Source organism: Harpia harpyja, chromosome 17 (genome assembly GCF_026419915.1).
Source record: "Harpia harpyja isolate bHarHar1 chromosome 17, bHarHar1 primary haplotype, whole genome shotgun sequence".
NCBI lineage: Eukaryota > Metazoa > Chordata > Aves > Accipitriformes > Accipitridae > Harpia > Harpia harpyja.
The window spans coordinates 27,087,315-27,106,975 of record NC_068956.1 but is presented as its reverse complement, the minus strand read 5'-3'; the positions used below and the strand labels follow the sequence as shown (position 1 = coordinate 27,106,975).

At 38.4% G+C, this 19,661-nt stretch overlaps 1 protein-coding gene across 4 annotated transcripts in view; it reads right to left on the bottom strand.

The window, feature by feature from the left end:
* PDS5B (PDS5 cohesin associated factor B) overlaps positions 1-19,661 on the bottom strand; it is a 124,295-nt gene that overhangs the window by 19,075 nt on the left and 85,559 nt on the right. For all 4 annotated transcript variants that reach the window (XM_052812212.1, XM_052812213.1, XM_052812214.1 and 1 more), the window contains 4 exons: positions 18,627-18,763; positions 11,101-11,224; positions 4,404-4,608; positions 302-416 (listed from right to left, as the gene is read on the bottom strand). In XM_052812212.1, the coding sequence (XP_052668172.1) occupies positions 302-416; positions 4,404-4,608; positions 11,101-11,224; positions 18,627-18,763 (581 nt within the window). The remainder of the gene's footprint in view (positions 1-301; positions 417-4,403; positions 4,609-11,100; positions 11,225-18,626; positions 18,764-19,661) is intronic.

Genomic DNA, 19,661 nt, shown 5'->3' with positions numbered 1-19,661 from the left:
AAAGTGGTTTATGCTAGGTTTTACTAGTATTATGGATTTGAACCGGTCTAACTCTGGGAAACAAATTCTTTAGAAAAAAAGAAATTAAGGTAGGATGAGCAGAAGGTGAAGGTTCCTCTGTAAGATAACAGAGGGCACTAAAAAAGCACATATACTATTTCTCACAACATTTTATACAAATAACTGCCATCGTTATGTGCACTGGACAGTTTATCAGGGTACCACAATGAATTAAAATTTCACTTAGAATAAAGTTAGATTGTTTTAACGCTAGAAATAACACTATTAAAAGTAGTCTTACTCTTTAATGTCCTTGAGTTGTTCAATGTCCTGGACTTTGACATAATCTGGGTCATGAGCTAGAAGATGGATAGTATAAGGAACAACATACTCTGGTAGAAGTGACAACAGTTTCTCTGAAAAGCAGAAGAAAGATGCATCAAAAGGCTATATACCAAGAAATATGTTTTTCTACTACAGAGGAAAGAGCAAAATTTAAGGTCAGCATACATTAAGATAAAGTACAGGCACATGTGGGCCTATCATTTCTTTATGATGTTACATCTCATGGTTGATGTGCAGATGTTTCATGCATGCAAAAATTAAGATTTTAAGTATCTCTTACTCAGGGCTGCGCATTTTCTAGCTACCTTGAGAATACAGCTACAGTCACTCCCTACTCCCAATCCTTTCCTCAGTTCAAAGCCTGTATTCTGAAAGACTTTGAAAAACAGAAGTGAGGCTAGATCACAAAATCCATGTTAACTGCAAGACGTGAGACCAGCACAATTGCAGGATAAGCTACTATTCTTTCTTTGGACATTGCAGTGTGCAGCCTTGCTGTCAACAGAACAGAAAGAAATGCCCTTTTCAGGGGCTTTGCAGTCAAATTGCCACAATGTTCCCCAAACCCACCTGTTTACCTTACCCATTTAAAGAAGGGATAGGAGGTAACATAAAAGCTATAACAAAGTAGTAGTGGACTGAGTTTGAAAGGCTCAGTCCCACTTGAACAGAGCAGCACAACTGAACTATGACATTCAAAGCATTCAAAACTTTTTCTAGCATCCTCCAAGACTTGTAAGTTGTCCTAAGCAAGGACTGCAGGACAAAGTCTTTCCTACATCACGACAGTCATATGGCCTATTTTCCTCAAGGATTCACAAAGTAGGGATTGTTGCCAAAGGCCCTCTCAGAGTTATGATCACAAAATACACATTCCATAAGGTAATAAATAAATTCCTGAGCTAACCAACACCATGCAGAGTGAACTTCAGCACCTCAAAGTTTGATGACGAAAATCAGAATAAAAAAGGTCATATCGCACAGGGCAAGGACAACAAAAAGACACGTTGTATACCAAAAGTCAAAAAGTGTTTTGCAGACAACATCCAGGCTGTTTTCTTTAGCCTAATGACTAAGAGGAACTGGAGGATGCACAGCACACCTAAGTTATTAAACCTGTACCCTGTGCAACAGGCAGGACGATAGGCAAGGAAGGCATGCTAGTGTTCTGTATGTGTTACTATAGTACAAGCATCTGATCTTGAGTGCTTGTGGCAAATGCAAATTCACGGTATTAACATGCCTATGGATAAACACTTGAATGTATATGTGAAGGAAGGAGGGAAATTCCTGTCTCTGTTTTTGAAAAAAATCACATTTTTGAGCTAGTGAGTGGTCATGAAAGACACAACCAAGTCTGTAAAATCTTCTTTCAGTAAGCTTTTAACCCATATTAGGTTATGAATAAGAAGTCCAAATATCTGTAAATCATTATATATAATAATATTTGAAAACTATTTTCAAATACATTAGAACACTGACATTTTTATCCAGCATCTGTTTGCTTAACTAAATTAAAAAAAAAAAAAAAAAAAAAAAAAAAGATGTGGCAGGGAAGAAAGAGAACATAACAATGATTTTAGAACGCTAGCAAGATTGGCTTGCCTTAGACATGTCCCAGGCAAACCAACCCGCTATTATTTGTATTAATTAGCAACTTCAATAGAATGCTCATCAAGAACTCATGAACTCAGTGTTTCACTAACTTTCTGCCTTGTACAGTTTCTAATATAACTATAGTAATAATTCCAACTGGGTCTGGAAAACAAAGCGAACCAGATCCAGACAAAACAGGAAAAGGACAAATATTGACATGTATTATATTTAACCCCTGTCATGACAAAAAATAGTATTTACATTCTTTCCTCATCTCTAATGCAGACAGACACAACCTGAAAGGTGGGGTGGCTTTACAGACATGAACTACCAGCACTTGAAACTAGAATGTGCCAAAACCCCCTCATGACAGGCCTTTATGAGCATTTAAGAAATAAACTTGTTAAAAAAATTAATCTTTACCCTTGTAATTTTTCCACTTACTTGCAAGTAAAAGCCTGCCCTTAGAAAACAATGATTACTATGCAAGACACAAGTCTCTACCCAGATGAAACTAGTAACAGATACATAATCAAAATAAGTCTCCTCTTGAGTGGCTTCCACTCTGAATAGCATTTAGAGAATTTGAGAGGCCTGAAAGTAATTCCTGACAGCCTGTAAAAGGTCAGTGTGAAGGAAAGAGGCATTTTACTGTCTGGTATCAGTCCTTAGGAAGTTTTCCTTAAGGTAAGGTATACAGAAGTTTACCATCTTTTCAACAAATGCTGAAATCCCCCCAAATACCTGAAAGATATCCTCCTCACCTGTACAAAGTTTTCAAGAACAAACATATCACAAAATCATACATTTATAGATTCAGAAAAATAGATGCATTAATCAGAGATGCAGATTCTCAGCTCTAGTTTTTTGTGGAAGCTTTTCAGAGGAGGTAATATCGTCATTACTACCCTGAGTTACTGCATGGCCAGTAGGGAGAATGACACAGGAGGAGATACATACGCATTTAAATAGTATGATCTTACCAGAACTGAGCTTCAGCTGTACTACTGCAATAATTATTTTTTTAAGATGCAAACAGTTCAAGACATTTTATTTGTTAAAAGTTCAGACTGGTAAACCTGAATGTCACAAAGTTAACATAACATTGTAATCCTCAAAAAATCCTGCAATCTATATTTAATCCAGACTCCTCACAGATTATAGTACATATCAAATCAATGGCATCACTCAGGGTAAGTCTTTCAGCAAGAAAAAAAATCATCAGGCACACTTTGAAGTCCTATTGGATAAAGAGAATCACACACATCTAGGCTCCTCTTCATTTCTTCTACAGATTTTTGATAGTAACTTTGCAGCATCTATCTTTATATAGTTAGGAAATCAGCAATTACTTTTAATCATATGAGAATTCTTATATTTTCCTCCCACATAACTAAAAGAGTTTTCAACTTTCAAGAGGAATAGTCTTAGGATGACTTAGAGGCATTTGCTCAATGGATTTTTCTTTTTTACATGTTATTGAGGAGGGTGAAAAAGCACCTATGTTTTTGCTTTAAGTCTAATTAACAATACACAAAATGATTTCTCTGCAGACTTATTCTCTGATCAAAATCTAAGGGGACTAAGGCTCACACAGACTGACATGGCTAATATAAAGTCTGTGATTCATAAATGTAGAAGGAAATCGGTTATCTGACAGCATCTGTGAGATCAGATTCAAAAAACAGGTCTGGTCTATCCTAAGACAAGATCAAAAAATCCGCTTCATTTACAAAAGGCCAAATGATCAGTAATCTTTCAAAGAAATAAAACTTTCAAAAACTCTTATTCAAAATGCCCATAGCTCTTCATGAAGGTCTACTTTTTCCTATAACCATATACCAGTATTGTCATACTGCATGTGAGTAGCTTTGAGTATGTCAAAAGGGAAAAGGACTGATTTTATAAAAGAAAAATAGCTAACATTAGTCCATAACAACTTACACAGCATTCCCACAATGCAACTGCTGGCACTGGGAAAAAAGAATTACATAAACTCATCCTGAAGTGCCTACAAATATAGCCCTTTGCCAGCATAACATAAGAAGCTATACTCAATATAGCAGTGGAAAGACAGACAATTTAGTACAGCATTTATGTCATTAAGGTTGCATATTATTAATTACTGAAGTAAAATTATGTTGTATGTGAAGTGACAATGATTAATTAACCATTAAGTTCAAACAGTACACATAACTGCCTTGAAAAACTACTTCACTTCCAATATACTTAGGTATAAGCATTTGCACAGCTTTTAACGAAATTGAAAGATCTCAGAAATACCTATTAAAAAACTCTAAAGAAAATCTGGACTCTATTTTCAGTTTTCATTAGATACTTCTAAGTGAAATTTACAGCCATTCTATGTATAAAACCAGAAAACGATCAATATTTTCAGTGTCTACTCACATTTACATTTGAACTATAGCACTTGTACCAAAAAGCGACTTCTATTCTCTTACCACTAACTGCTGCATGTTGCTTCAGATATTCCCTTCTGACATTTATGTTCTTCACAAGGCACTGCCTAGCATGAGCTCTTCTCTCTTTCACGGGATCTTTTGCACACAGTGCACAAATAGCCATATATTCTAGTGGCAGCCGTAGTCTAGAAAGGCCTTTGTGAAGTTTCTGAGCAAATATTTGTCTCACTTGGTAACATTCATCCTATTAAAAAAAAAAAAAAGGCAAAACCAAAAAAAGGTAAAAGTAAACTTTTAGAAAAGTAATACAAACAGTGAAATAAAACATGGAAGCCTGGGTAAATATGCCAAAATCAATTTCAGACCTCACAGCTACAGATATATAGGAATTGTAAGAAAATTTTTAATGCCAATTCAGAGCAATTAAATTGAATTAATCAGTTGAAGCTTCCCTTAAGATCAAGAGAAGAGTTAAGGTTCAGAAAGTGTACAGGAAGATATCACACTCAGGACCCAAGGCCTAATTTAGCATAGGACTGAGGCATGGAGTTAATGAAATTGTTTACAACAGGACCGCTTGCTTTGTAGAGCCAAAGTCAAAGACCTGCACCGAAACAGTGTTTAGCCACCAGTAACCACTGTGTTGACTTTACTACTGCGATTTCACAGATTTTCATCAAGCCATTAATATTAGAAACTGAGTAAAATTCAACAGAATTACCAGATAAGGTCAAACATTGAGACTACCAAGCATTTCCACTGTACTGTGGAAACCTATGAACTATGACTGACCACGGAAGGTAATAGCCCATGTCTAACAGTTGCCAAGTAACACAAAGTAAAATAATACGAAGGCTGCAAATGTACTTCTACAATTTATTAAGCAATGTATTTCCAGAAAAGATAGGAACTTCAAAATTCTCTGTATGAAAATCACCTACATACTTTAAGACACCATTCAATATGCCACAAACCATTTAGTAAAAGGCCAAGGAAGGATAACAGAAGCAGGTGCAGAAAAGTTAGAAGAAAATGTACAGAAAAGCATAAGGTAAACAAGGCCACCAAAACAGCTTGCCATATTTAACCTGCCAAAAAAAGGTCAAGAGGAAAAATTTGTTATCTCTAAATATGAAGAAAAAATATTAACAGGAATAAAAAGCTATTTTAATCAAATGACAGTTTAGAAACCAGGAAGAATTGAAGAGGGTTTCCAGCTATCAGCCAACTGGAAGTGCAGAGACAAAACCGAGCCACTGGTAACACTGACTCCGCTAAATTCGCAAATGGCATCAAAAGAGGTCATGTGTTAGATAACACAAGCCTCCTTCTCCCCCCACCCAAAAATTAAATCCAGAAGAAATTAATCAAGCCCCGTTTTCCCATCTGTGCTTCAAGCCGTAGTCTTCCTCTATGGACTGAAACCCTGAAATTCCAGCTGTAGCCAGATTTGAAGCAACCCAACACCACAAACCCAAACCGTGAGACCTACTCAAGAACTATTGCCTCTTTATAGCAAATCCACCCTCCCCAGCAGAAGGCTAAGGTACAGCGCTCTTTTCCTGCTCAGTAGCCTTTGGAAAGCTTAGAAGAGACCTGTACCTTGGTATACTGACAAGGAAGCATGTCCTCCTTGACTAAGAGGACAAAGGAAGGTATAGTTCATTGTTACTGATGGCATTGTGTGGCACAAATTGGAATGATTATTATTTCTTTATCTTTTAATATTGAGAATAACCTTAAATTGAGCTCAGTTACACTAGTTCACTGGGAAGAAGGGTGACCAAACTCAACCAAGTTCTACATTTTTTTATAGCATACAAATAAAACACATATATTAGCCCAATTTTACGTATCTACTTCTCAGAATTTAATGCCCATTCATCAAAAGTTCACCATTTAAAAGTATTTTTCAGAAAAGTATTTGAAAAGCAGCATGTACCCCTCAGACACAACTCTGATTCTTGAAAATTGACAAAGACTTGCTTAAACAATTAAAACACTCTCAGAGTTGACAATGGAACCTGAAAAAGCTTTGGGATTTTTTTTTTTTTTTAACAAATGAAACTTATGCAATCTAAAAGATTCATTCTAAATACAATTAAAATTGCATTTGCAACAGCAAAGCTTATTAGATCTTAAATCTGGTCTCAAAGCCTGTTAAACACTGAAGTACTTAAACCTATGCTCAATTATTTTCTACTCTATTTCAATATGAAGCTCTGCTGACATCAAAATTTGTTCTACAGATCAAAGAACTGAACTGCTGGTGAGCTCACAGGTTTGGCCAAACACATACATAACTGATTTTAAAATGACTAAAACTACATGCATTTAATCATCACAAAGTCTCTGTTTACCAGTGCAACCTTAATACAGCAACTAGCGACAACACTTAATTACGTATTCTGCACTCTAATCATTCCACATTACAAAATGGCAGTCTCAAGACAAAAAAATCTGCCAGCACAGAACCATAGCAGAACCTGTGCAACCATTACAGACCTTAAAAATTAAGCTTTTCCTGTTGTTTAAACTGCTTCCCGATCTGTTCACTTAAAGAACATTCACTTTAAATTAAATTACTTAATACTAGAGTTGGCCTTGACATCACTTGAATGTCCTAATTCGTGGCTACACTTCATAGTGTTAAGAATGAATAAACTTACAGAATAGTCAGCATCTACCATCAAGAAATGGATTCCAATACTAAACATTCTAAGTATAAACATATATGTATGCATATGTACACATGCAAATATATCAAAAACAAATATACAGATGGGTTTCCATAGGAGGTTAATACAGTACCACTTGTAAAGTGCAAAAATCACTGAAACCATTACTGTTACTCTGCATCTGAGGATCTGAACTCAATAGCCTGGCAGAGAGAAAAAGGAGACTACAGAAGACCTCAAGAAGATCTAGAAAAGTTATTCCTAAGTATTCAAAATCCATTAAGAGCTGCAGAAAAAAGTAAAGGCAGAATACCTGTCCTGACTGATCTTACAATCTAAATTCTAGTAAACAAGTAAGGAAGTCAGCAAAGGCAAAGAAATACCAATAACTGAGGAGAAAAGGTGACAAAAGCGATACTGTAGTGGAACAGATTCTCCCAGAAGATATGTCAAGGCATATGGATAACCACAGGGAGATCATTACAGACAGCCAACATGGCTTCACAAAGGACAAATCATGCCTGACTGATCTAGTACCCTTTTACAATGGAGTCACTGTGTAGGTGGATAAGGGAAGAGCAACTGATGCCATCTATCTAGAGTTCTGTAAGGCACCACCTCACACAACATTCTTGTCTCTAAACCTGAGAGATATGGGTTTCATAGATGGACTGGATAAAAAATTGGCTGGATGGCCATGCCCTAAGAATTGCGGTCAAAAACTCAGTGTCCAAATGGAGATCAGTAACAAGTGGTGTCCCTCAGGAGTCAATTTTGGGACCAGTACTGTTCAGTATCTTTATTAATGACACAGATAGAAGGATTGAGTACATCCCTTGGCGAGTCTGTGGATGACACAGAGTCAAGTGGTGCAGCTGATGCACTAGAGGGAAGAGATGCCATCCAGAGGGGCCTTGGCAGGCTTGAGGAGCGGGCCCATGGGAACCTCATGAGGTTCAACAAGGCCAAGTGCAAGGTCCTGCACCTGGCTCAGGGCACTCCTCAGTATCAATACAGGCTGGGGGATGAAGGGGTTGGGAGCAGGACACTGGTGGATGAAAAATTGGACCTGAACCAGCAATGTGCGCTTGTAGCCCAGAAAGCCCATTGTATCCTGGGCTGCATCAAAAGAAGCATTACCAGCAGGTCAAGCGAGGTGGTTCTGCCCCCTCTACTCCGCTCTAGTGAGACCCTACCTGGAGTACTGCTTCCAGCTCTGGGGTCCCCATTACAAGACAGACATGGAGCTGTTCGAACAGGTCCAGAAGAGGACCATGAAAATGGTCAGAGGGTTGGAACACCTCTCCTATGAAGAAAGGCTGAGAGAGCTGGGGTTGTTCAGCCTGGAGGAGAGAAGGCTCTGGGGAGACCTTATTGTAGCCTTTCAATATATGAAGGGGGCTTATAAGAAAGACAGAGAAAGACTTTACCAGGGCCTGCAAGTGACAGGACAAGGGGCAATGGTTTTAAACTGAAAGAGGTTAGGTTTAGATTGGGCATAATGAAAAAGTTTTTACAATGTGGGTGGCTGTCCTGGTTTCAGCTGGGTAGAGTTAATTGTCTTCCTAGTAGCTGGTAGAGTGCTGTGTTTTTGAGTTAGGTTATGAGAAGAACGTTGATAACACTGATATTTTCAGTTGTTGCTAAGTAATGTTTAGTCTAAAGTCAAGGATTTTTCAGCTTCCGATGCCCAGCCAACAGGAAGGCTGGAGGGGAACAAGAAGTCGGGAGGGGACACAGCCAGGGCAGCTGATCCAAATTGGTCAAAGGGGTATTCCATACCATGCAACATCACATCTGGTATATAAACTGGGGGGAGTGGTGGTGGCAGGATCACTGCTCAGGGACTAACTGGGTGTCGGTCGGTGGGTGGTGAGCAATTGCATTGTGCATTACTTGTATATTCCGATCCTTTTATTATTACTGTTGTCATTTTATTAGTGTTATCATTATCATTATTAGTTTCTTCTTTTCTGTTCTATTCTGTTCTTGTCTCAACCCAGAAGTTTTACTTCGTCCCCCATCCCACTGGGTGGGGGCAGAACTGAGTGAGCGGCTGCATGGTGCTTAGTTGCTGGCTGGGGTTAAACCACAACAGTGGTAGGATACTGGCACAGGTTGCCTAGAGCTGTGGATGTGTACAAGGCCAGGATAGATGGTGCTTTGAGCAACCTGATCTAGTGGAAGATGTCCCTGCCCATGGCAGTGTGTTTGGAAGGAGATGATCTTTAGAGGTCCCTTCTGACCCAAACTATTCTATGATTCTATAGTCAGATGTGATACTAACTTGCTTATAAATGTTGGTGACCCTATTATGTTCTCCTAATTTAAATCTCATCTCTCAAAATTCCCTTTCAAAAATTGAGCAGAGGTAAGCATTAGACCCAAAGATAGCAAAAAAAAAGGTGACAACACATCTGTTATCAATATCCACAAACAGTTAAGACTGATACAGCTGGGAAATGAAGCAGCAAAAAAGAAAGTGAGAGACAGTGATGCAATGAAGGGCAAGGAACTTGCACCTAACGTACTGAAAAGAGAGTCAAAACAATGAAGGCAAATTCTAATAGAGAAAAACTGCAAGGTTAACATTTGCAATAAACAAAACTTTGCCATAGGAGGGAGATGACTGAAGAAATGAACACATTTTGATCACTGGGATCAGAAGAAAACAGAACATGCAAATACTATATTGGCATGACATTATCTGGCTAGAGTATCCTTTCTGGAACAGAGACAGGTCTTATTTGTCATTACAGTAAGTGGTTATTTTCCTCTCTAGTAATTTTGTTCTGAATTGTAAAAATCTTTAAAACTTATTTTGACTGAGGACTAACATTTCTATTAGGTTTTGGAATAAGAAGACTGAAAAGTGTCAGTCCTCGCTTTGGGTGTAAAGACCTTCAGTTATTACCACTGAATTTCTGCTGCATTTTTGTTAGATTTCATTTGCTTCAGTAATTTTAAGTTTTGCTCCACTTCTCTTGTTTTTCACAGCATTTGGGAACTGAGTAAGGGCTCCTTTCCATAGGAACACAAAAGCTTAAAATTCACCTAAACATTGTCAAAACAATACATAAACATAATACAGACTGTCTTACTCTGGTATATGAATGATTTTTCTAGCCTAACTGTACCCAATTCCAAACAACTTAAGAACTTGAAAAGATACTCTATATGAAAATAAACAATATCCACACAGGAGCTTTACTTTATATTTTCTAATATTAAATGCCAATTTCAAATCTTCTAACACTTTAAATGGGGTTGCAGCTTTTAAAGCTTTAGCCAGTCATAGGAATTAAGGTCTACAACAGAATACCATTATTACTGAAGATATCTTCTGGAAGGGATTCCTCCCAGAGGATTTCTTGACTTTTGTAAAGTCAGGAGAATACCAGCAGTTACACAAGTAACACCAACATGAGTCCCTCCATGATCACCTTACTCTTGGGGTGTGAATCAATTTCTGTAGAATTTAAGTCTACAAGACAGGAACACAGAGTATCTCTATATCTCTACTTACAATTCGAAAGCTACTTCCTTTCTGCTACTTTGGGCTCACCAGCAGAAATTAAGGATGAAAATTCCAACATATACTGAGAAATCTCTCCCTATCTCTTTTAATATTTAAAGGATGCCAAATATCTTTGCAGACCTCTGCGTTCCAAATATATTCTACCCAAGTATCAAGAAACCAAGGTCACTGTTGTCACTGCAGTCCAACATACTTTATGTCATCTCATTTCAACTTCTAATAATGTTATAATGCAGCTGAGGTATTACTTAAAAATCAATACTGAATTCCTTGGTTCATCAATATTCTAACATTTCACTACTTTTAAGTTAGCATTCCCCCACTGGGCAGACCACTACCATAGATCTAATTCTCATCCAAAATCAGTTTTCAGTATTATGTAGTGGGAAAATAAATTCGTGCCAAGACTGAACGTTTTGCATAAAATCAGATTAGCAAAAGTATACACAACATACAGAACAAACAACATATATACTCATACATTTGCTGATAACCCACAAGTCCCACCTAATTTCCTTACATTTATGGCTAGCGCACACAGCTGGTACTGTTCTAGAGTGATGATTTCATGGTAACAAGGTTCTTGTGCCAACTTCACAATAGCATTCCCCGCAGCCAGCCTCAACCGAGACATATCAGGTTTACTGAAAAACAAGCACATGGGTTATGAAGGTTAATTAGTAAAAAAATTATGCAATTATTTGACTTAATTAAATCTCAGTAAGTTTGCATTACTGAAAAACAGGTACTTAAAAAAGAAGGAAAAGTTTCCGTGGACTTTGCTGCCACCCCCACCCCCCCAATCAACAGCAGAAATAACTTCAAACCAAAAGTAGTTTCCATGTCACCACATTTTACAGCCTATTACCACATACCTATTACCTTGCCCCAACTTCGCAATGAAGATATTCCTTGGAACTTCCTAAAAGTTCCACACGTATGTGAAACAGTTCTAGCTGTGCACTGGACCGGCACAGTCCAAACTGCCTCTCAGAGACCTCATTTAGCTTGTAAGATACTTTTGTTCAGTATGCTGGTTTTTCTTCAGCAAGGAGTTCCTGTCAAAGTAGCAGCCCATTTCTAGCCCCCAAAGTTGCCAAACTTTTTCTAGCAATGATAGCTCAAAATCCATGCTGCAAGTCAGCATAAATTAAGATTAATTAGATATTATGATAGATGACTAAGGGAATTATATTTTTAAGACAACAGCAAAAAGGACTTAGCAAATGAAAAGATTTTCAACATGCTGAAAGTAGTTATGTGACTTGTACACCCAAATTGCACTCCCACTTAGCAAAACACTCCAACCATTTGCTAATTTTCATATCAAAAGATGAATAGGTTTTTCTGTAACCTACAAACGTATTTACAAAGGTTATCAGAATATTAAAAGCGTCTTCACACGAGCTTTGCAAACTGATATCCACTAAATGTGCGCATTAATAAACTTAGTTGAGCTTTCACTGTTCTTAGAAAATTTCTTTAAGTATATTACTTCTGCCTTTCTTCAGATCAAACACAAAAGAATTAAGAAGTTTTATGCATCTCTCACTTAAAACACTAATGAATTCTATTCAGAAAAGTAAGTACAGCTTTTTCCTTTGATAACTTGGAACAGGAATCAAGTTGTGTTCTTAGAAATAATTATTCACTTAAGCAGGACAAATATTGTTTAACTTCTTAATCATTTGCCCTTTATCCTTAGGAAGAGCAAACACTGTAGTCTTAAATCTATTGTCATGAAAACCGTATAAAGCATTTAAAGAATGAGATAAACACCCATTATTAAACACAGAGTGCATGATAAAAATACCTACTAAAGAGCTTAAATGTTAAAATTTATCTAATCAGGTTTTATACACACCGCAGTATTTTATGGAAACAACATCTCAAAAAAAACCCCAAACAGGTCATGAGCAACCAAATGACAGGACGAAAGCTGCACTAACTTTCAAACAAAGCATGAAGATTAACGTGGTAACGTCTAGTTCTTAAATGCTAAATTTCACTTTAAATTGCATCTACTGTGATAAGTGAACCCAATAAAGATTCAATTTTTGCACTTCAGTGACAATTGAGCAATAATGACTTACAAGTACAGAGTGATTGAGCCAAAGGAAAGGATAAAATTAAGAACTTTCAATCTTCCTCAGCTTTGTTAGTGATAACATTTAATTCTGAAAATTCAATCAAAGATATTTCACATAAAAGTTGGCCAAATCTTTACAGAGCATATGTATCACAGAAATACCCACAAGCATGTGTGCATGCTGTGGGAAGGAAGAGCAGGACAGTGTCAGTTTTGAATATCATTCTTACAGCTGAAGATGAAAATCAGATCTGTCTTATTCCCCCAAAGGATTATCTTCAAAGAAACTCTCAATTGAGGATTTATTTTTGATCAAACTGTTATAGCCAAAAGCTTTCTGATCTGCATTATCCCAAACCACACAATTATTAGGGCTGAAATAAAAGCCTCTGTATGATATAATTGCAGTTTTTGATTTCTTCTAGTATTTTGAAAATTAGTACCAAGGATGCCCTTGTCCTATCAGGAGCTCTCTAAGAGATACAAGAGGGACCTGGACATTTGTTTTCTGGAGTGCTATTACTATTGCTGAAGACCACGCGTTTGAAATGAGAACAAGAGTGAAACCACATGGAAAGATGTTATCAAGTGCAAAACAGTCTTAATTAAGGTGGTGGGCTGCACAAAGATAATCCAAATAAATGCATCCTGAAAACATATCTGGTACATAATCATCTTTTCTCTCACTTTACAAACTAGCAGTTAACGTTCATTCTTCTACTCCAGAGAATAAATGCCAGTGTTGAATTTTCTAAGCATTTTCCATGTTCCATGGAAAAAAAAAGTGTCTTTTGAATACAACCTCTGAAAACGTTGCACACCAGAAAGCGTAGCAAATTATCTATAGCACAGAACTATGAAGGTCTAAATTCCAGTTTTTAAGTAATTTCTCTCTTGGTAAGCTCCAGTTTAAGGAAAATGCAGATAGCATTTCAGAAAAATCTCAATTCAGGTTCATATCTAATATCAATACTTCCAGCAACAGCTAGTGTCCTCCGATACTGAAATACTCTTATTTTATGCTTAGTATAGATTAAAATTAAAATCCTACTACAAAGACATGTGAGATTCAACTTTAGCTGTTTTACCTAACCACAAATAGAAAATTAGTATAATACTGAGTTTTAAATTTGTAGGACTTTTTATGACTTGTAAAATGAAAAATAAAGACCTGGAAAGGATGGTTGAGATATTGTTTGTTGACGAAATATTTAAAAAATCTGACACTGGTGAATTTAACCTACATACGCTAACATCTCAAAGCAATTAGTTGCTGTCTTAAAAGCAATTCAACAGTCATCAATCCTACTACTTGAAAGTGAGAAGCATGAACAAGAGTAGGGATTTGTTTATTTGTTTTCCAAGTGGGACCTTGTCTTCACCTGACACTCTAGGCTGAACCATGCTTTGAAATTTTAAAAAATCCCATTCCCTTACAATGTCACTAAATCTACACAACTGTACTTTTCAAAGAGGCATGGGGACAGTAATTTTTATGGCTGATGAGGACAATAACACCAAGATGATTACAACATGACTAACAGCCTACACGAGGTCAAATGTCTCCTGAACCCTGGCACTTTCAGTTAATTCAATAATCTTTAGCAAATTATACATTGTTTAAAAGACAAATGCAAGCCATGAACACAAAAACTGACTCTACATAGAATGGTATCAGATCAAGTACAGTTTAAAAGGTTATGTTCTGTACTTAACGGACAATTTTACTCTTTCCAAAGCCTACTCTAATTTGGAAGGAGCAGCATAAGATTTGCACAGTAGGGACACAATAAGCACTGCCAGAAAGAAGATATCCTCAGTGAGTTCTCAAAGGGTGAAGAATAAAGGTCAAAAAGCGTCAGCGAGACACCAGCAAGCTCCATGCAAAACTAATGCGCCTGAAACATCACCTCCTCTGCTTCAGGTTTTGAGAGTACTTGTTAACGTAGGTGGTATAGCTCACACAGAGACAATGGAGACCTTCTCTCCTTGCAGCTTAGAGCCTTCCCAAAATGCAATACTGGGAATCACAGAATAGTTACAGTTGGAAGGGACCTCTGGAGGTCATCTAGCCCAACCTCTCTGCTCAAGCAGGGTCACCTAGAGCAGGCTGCCCAGGACAGAGGACAAAAGGAAATGGCCTCAAGTTGAGGCAAGGGTGATTTAGGTTAGATATTAGGAAAAATTTTTTTACTGAGAGGGTTGTCAAACATTGCAATAGGCTGCCCAGGGAAGTGGTTGAGTCACCATCCCTGGAGGTATTCAAAAAGCGAGTGGACAGGGTACTCCAGAGCATGGTTTATGCTTGGACTCGATGATCTTGAAGGTCTTTTCCAACCGAAATGATTCTATGATTCTATGACAGTGTCCAGATTGCTTTTTAATATCTCCAAGGATGGAAACTCCATCATCTCTCTGGACAACCTGTGCCAGCGCTCAGTCACCCTGACAGTGGAAAAAGCATTTCCTTGTGTTTAGGCAGAACCCCCTGTATTTCAGTTTGTGCCCATTGCCTCTGGTCCTGTCACTGCACACCACTGAGAAGCCTGACTCCATCTTTACACCCTCCATTCAGTTATTTATACACATTGATGAGATCCCCACTGAGCCTTTTCTTCCCTAGGCTGAACAGTCCCAGCTCTCTCAGCCTTTCCTCATCCATCACACACTCCAATCCCTTAAGCATCTTCACGGCCCTATGGTGGGCTCAGTCCAGTAGCTCCACATCTCTCTTGCGCTGCGGAGCCCAGGTGCTCCATCACCTTCTCAGGGATTGAGGTGAGGCCAACTGGCCTGTAGTTAGTTCTCTGGGTCCTACTTCCAGTCCTTTTTGAAGATAGGAAAGTCATTTGCTTTCCTCCAGTCTTCAGGCACTTGTACCAATCACCATGATCATTCAGAGAGGAACAAGAGTGGCCTCACAATGACATCTGCCAGCTCCCTCAACACTCATGGGTGCACCCCATCAAGGGCCATGGACTTATGCATGTCCAGTTTGCTTTAGTATTCTCTAACCTGATCTTCTCCCAAGGGTATGTCTTCCTTGCTCCAGACTTTCCCCTGGTTGCCAGGGCCTGGGATTCCTGAAAGCCAGTCTTGCTAGTGAAGACTGAGGTGAAGAAGGCATTCAGTACCTTGACCTTTTCCATGTCCTATGTCACCAGGGCTCCTGCCTCATTCAGCAGCAGGTACACATTTTCCCTAGTCTTCCTTTGTCATCTATTTACTTAAAGAAGCTCTTCTGGTTGCCTTTGTCATCCCTCACTAGATTCAATTCCAGTTGGGCTTTGACTTTCCCAGCTGTGTCTCAGACTGTGTTCTCTGTATTCCTGCCAGGTTACCCGTCCCTACTTCCGCTTTCTGTGTACCTCATAGAATGCATTGGGTTGGAAGGGACCTTCAAAAGTCACCTAGTCCAACCCCCCTGCAATGAGCAGGCACATCTTCAACTAGATCAGGTTGCTCAGAGCCCCATCCAACTTGAATGTTTCCAGGGATGGGGCATCTACCACCTCTCTGGGCAACCTGTTCCAGTGTTTCACCACCCCCATCCTAAAAAATTTCTTCCTTATATCTAGTCTGAATCTACTCTCTTTTAGTTTAAAACCATTACCCCTTGTCCTATCACAACAGGCCCTACTAAAATGTTTGTCTCCATCTTTCTTATAGGCCCTCTGTAAGTATTGAAAGGCTGCAATAAGGTCTCCCTGGAGCCTTCTCTTCTCCAGGCAGAACAACTCCAACTCTCTCAGCCTTTCCTCATAGGAGAGGTGTTCCATCCCTCTGATCATTTTTGTGGCCCTCCTCTGGACCCATTCCAACAAGTCCATGTCTTTCCTGTACTCGTGACTCCAGAGCTGGACACAGTACTCCAGGTGGGTTCTCACCAGAGTGGAGAATAAGGGTAGAATCCCCTCCCTCAACGTGCTGGCCACACTTCTTTTGATGCAGCCCAGCATACAGTTAGCTTTCTGGGCTGCAAGCACACGTTGCCAGGTCATGTCCACGTTTACATCCACCAGTACCAAGTCATTCTCCGCAGGACTACTCTCAATCCGTCCTTTTGTGTTTGAGTTTTGCCAGGAGCTCCTTGCTCATCCACACAGCTCTGCTGAAATACTTGCCTGACCTTCTGCTTTGACCACTCTTGAGTCTTAGAGGAGATGATGCTTGAATACTAACTAACTAGGTTTCTTGGGCCCCTCTTCCCTTCAAGGCCTTATCCAATGGGACTCTACTAAGCAGATCCTTGAAGAAGCCCAAGTCTGTTGTCCTCAAGTCCAGCACTGTGGTCTTGCTTTTTGCCCTCAGGACTCTGAACTCCACCATCTTATGGTCATTACAGCCAAGGCTGCCTTCGACCTTCACACACCCAGCAAGTCCCTCCCCTCCTTGTTGGCAAGAGGTCCAGCAGAGCACCTCTCCTCATTGGCTCCTCTATCACTTGTGTCAGGAAGTTGTCATTGATGCTCTCCAGGAAGCACCCGGATTGTTTATGCACTGCTGCGTTGCTCCTCCAGCAGATATTGGAGCAGTTGAAGTCCCCCAAGAGGGCCAAGGCCTGCAAACCTGAAGTTGTTTCTAGCTGTTTATAGAAGGCCTCATCCACTTGCTCTTCCTGGTCAGGGCGCCTACAGCAGAAACCCACTACAATGTCACCCATACCAGTCTGCTCTTTAATCCTAACCCATAAGCTCTCAGTCGGCTCATCATCAATCCCCAGGCAGAGCTCCAAGCTCTGGGGTTGAAGGGCTGCCTTTAAGACAGAGCAACCTCACTCGTCATTGTAGCTTTCTCCCTCCCCTAAAAGGATCCCCAGCCCTCCATTAATTTCAATAATGGAGAACTGACCACATCGTTACATACGGTTTCTATTATTATTTAAAGTTTTTAGTACAAAAAGAGGGGGAAAATTAAGTTTCTAAAACATGGACAGTAAGGAATCATCACCCCAAGCATGAAAATACACAGGACCTACAGAACTGATCCATTCACAAACTACTGGATAAGCCAACAATATGCTCCAAGCAGTCATGCTGAAACGCTTAACTCCCTAGTAACTGCCATGAATGGTCGTATTACAGAATTTAAAACTATGAAACGATTATTTACAAGGAACTTTTAAGAAAGACTACACAGTTACAACAAAGATAATATATTAGACAACTCTTGGGTTTGCAATTTTGCACACACAACATAGGTTTTATCTGCATAATCACTGTATAACATTAAACTCTACCCAAAAATTACCACCTTTTTACTCATACTGGCACAATCCACCCCTGCCCTTAATGGCTTTTGTAGACATAAATTTTCAGTGTTTGGCAAGCAATAGCAGCTGACAACTTGTCACTTCTCCTACTGCAGAGGATTAAGAAGATACTCAGAAAAAAAAAAAATTGTCTAACAATCACCTAAAAGGTAAATTATTTATTGAGACTTAATCCTCTTGACACATTTCCCTCTTCCTTTCACTTTTAGAGGCCTCAAGGGATCAAAGTCTGCCTTCAAGCAGAAGTGCCTTATGTACTAGCTATTCCCATGTGGTTTACTGCAACATGCTGTTATTTTTTATTAGAAAGCCTGCCTATTGGCCTCTGACATACACAACAATTGGTATATCAGGAAGAGCAAGCTGCATAAAAAATTAAAACCAATTTTCAGTGGGAAAGAGGAAGTTACACAGTTTATTCTTGCAATATGAATAATGGCTCTTCAAAAAAAGAGATAAACCAAAGAAGATAAAACCATTAAAATACAGTCATATCTACAGTGTTAAAAAACCCCTAAGACTCAGCAAACTTATGAAGGAATCCAGCAAAGCTTACCATTAGTTCTTAGAAAATAAGATGTATAAATTGTTATACAGTCTAACAGAATAGTTTAAGTACTACTATAACTAAAGCTCTCCCCACCACATCATCGCAGACATCAAAACATTACCATCTCTTACATACCTAATTTTCCCTTGCTCTGTTAAATCTCCATCACTGTGTAATATTGTTGTTAGCAACCTCAGAGTTGAAGTTCCAGACTTGCTGTGGTTGTTCTTCATTCCTAGCAACCATCGAACCATCATCTTGATGGCCTGAATCTGAAAAAAAAAAAAAAGATTGATATGCAGAAGTCATATCACACCATGAGTCTCATTTTAAAAATAATCTTTATCTTAGTTTAATTACACAGTATTTTCCCAAGTGCTTTTTGCTGCTACGAACACAAGCCTGTCAAGGCTGCAAAACATCATTTAAATACTGAAAGATGACTAGACGTATTCTCACTAGACAGCAACTTCTTACTGGAAGTCTCAAGCATTTACTACAGTAAATAAAAATCATACAACATTTAGTTAAAGTTTGAATCCCTATATATTCTTTATTTATATATGTAATATTTGAGTTTAAATTTAAGACATGTAAATTAAAAACCAGCTCAGACATTTTGACTGTTACAGTATCAACCTGTATTAGAACATTTCTTTCATGGCTATTGAAAGAAAAACCTCAAAGCTTGTTACTTAGAATAACTTGTCTTTTGCCAACAGAAACATGAAGTGTTTTGAGGCAAGCTTCTAAAAGTATGCAGAATCCAGCAGCTATCATGAAACACTGTATAATTTCACATTTCTTTAGTGAAAATAAAGCATGAATTTGGAGATTAAGTTTTAGTATTTGAATCCCTTTCTCCTTCCATTTTCCTTCTATGTGAGAGCAGAGACGATAAAGAAAACAGAAAGATCAGTATCCTCTTACAGCAAAATGAAAATGCTTATATGAATCACATAGACATCCTTGGGAAAAAAAGAACAAAAACAAACCTAAACACCAACCCTGGAGTTCAGAACACAAAACCCAAAAGCTTTAGAAAAACTAAAGACACTTTTTGTACACAGTAACTTCAAATTTTTTCCTTAATGGGAAAGGCAGTTCTAATAACTGTTATATAAATATTCACTATATCACCAAATGAAATTCATCACACAGTTGATCTAT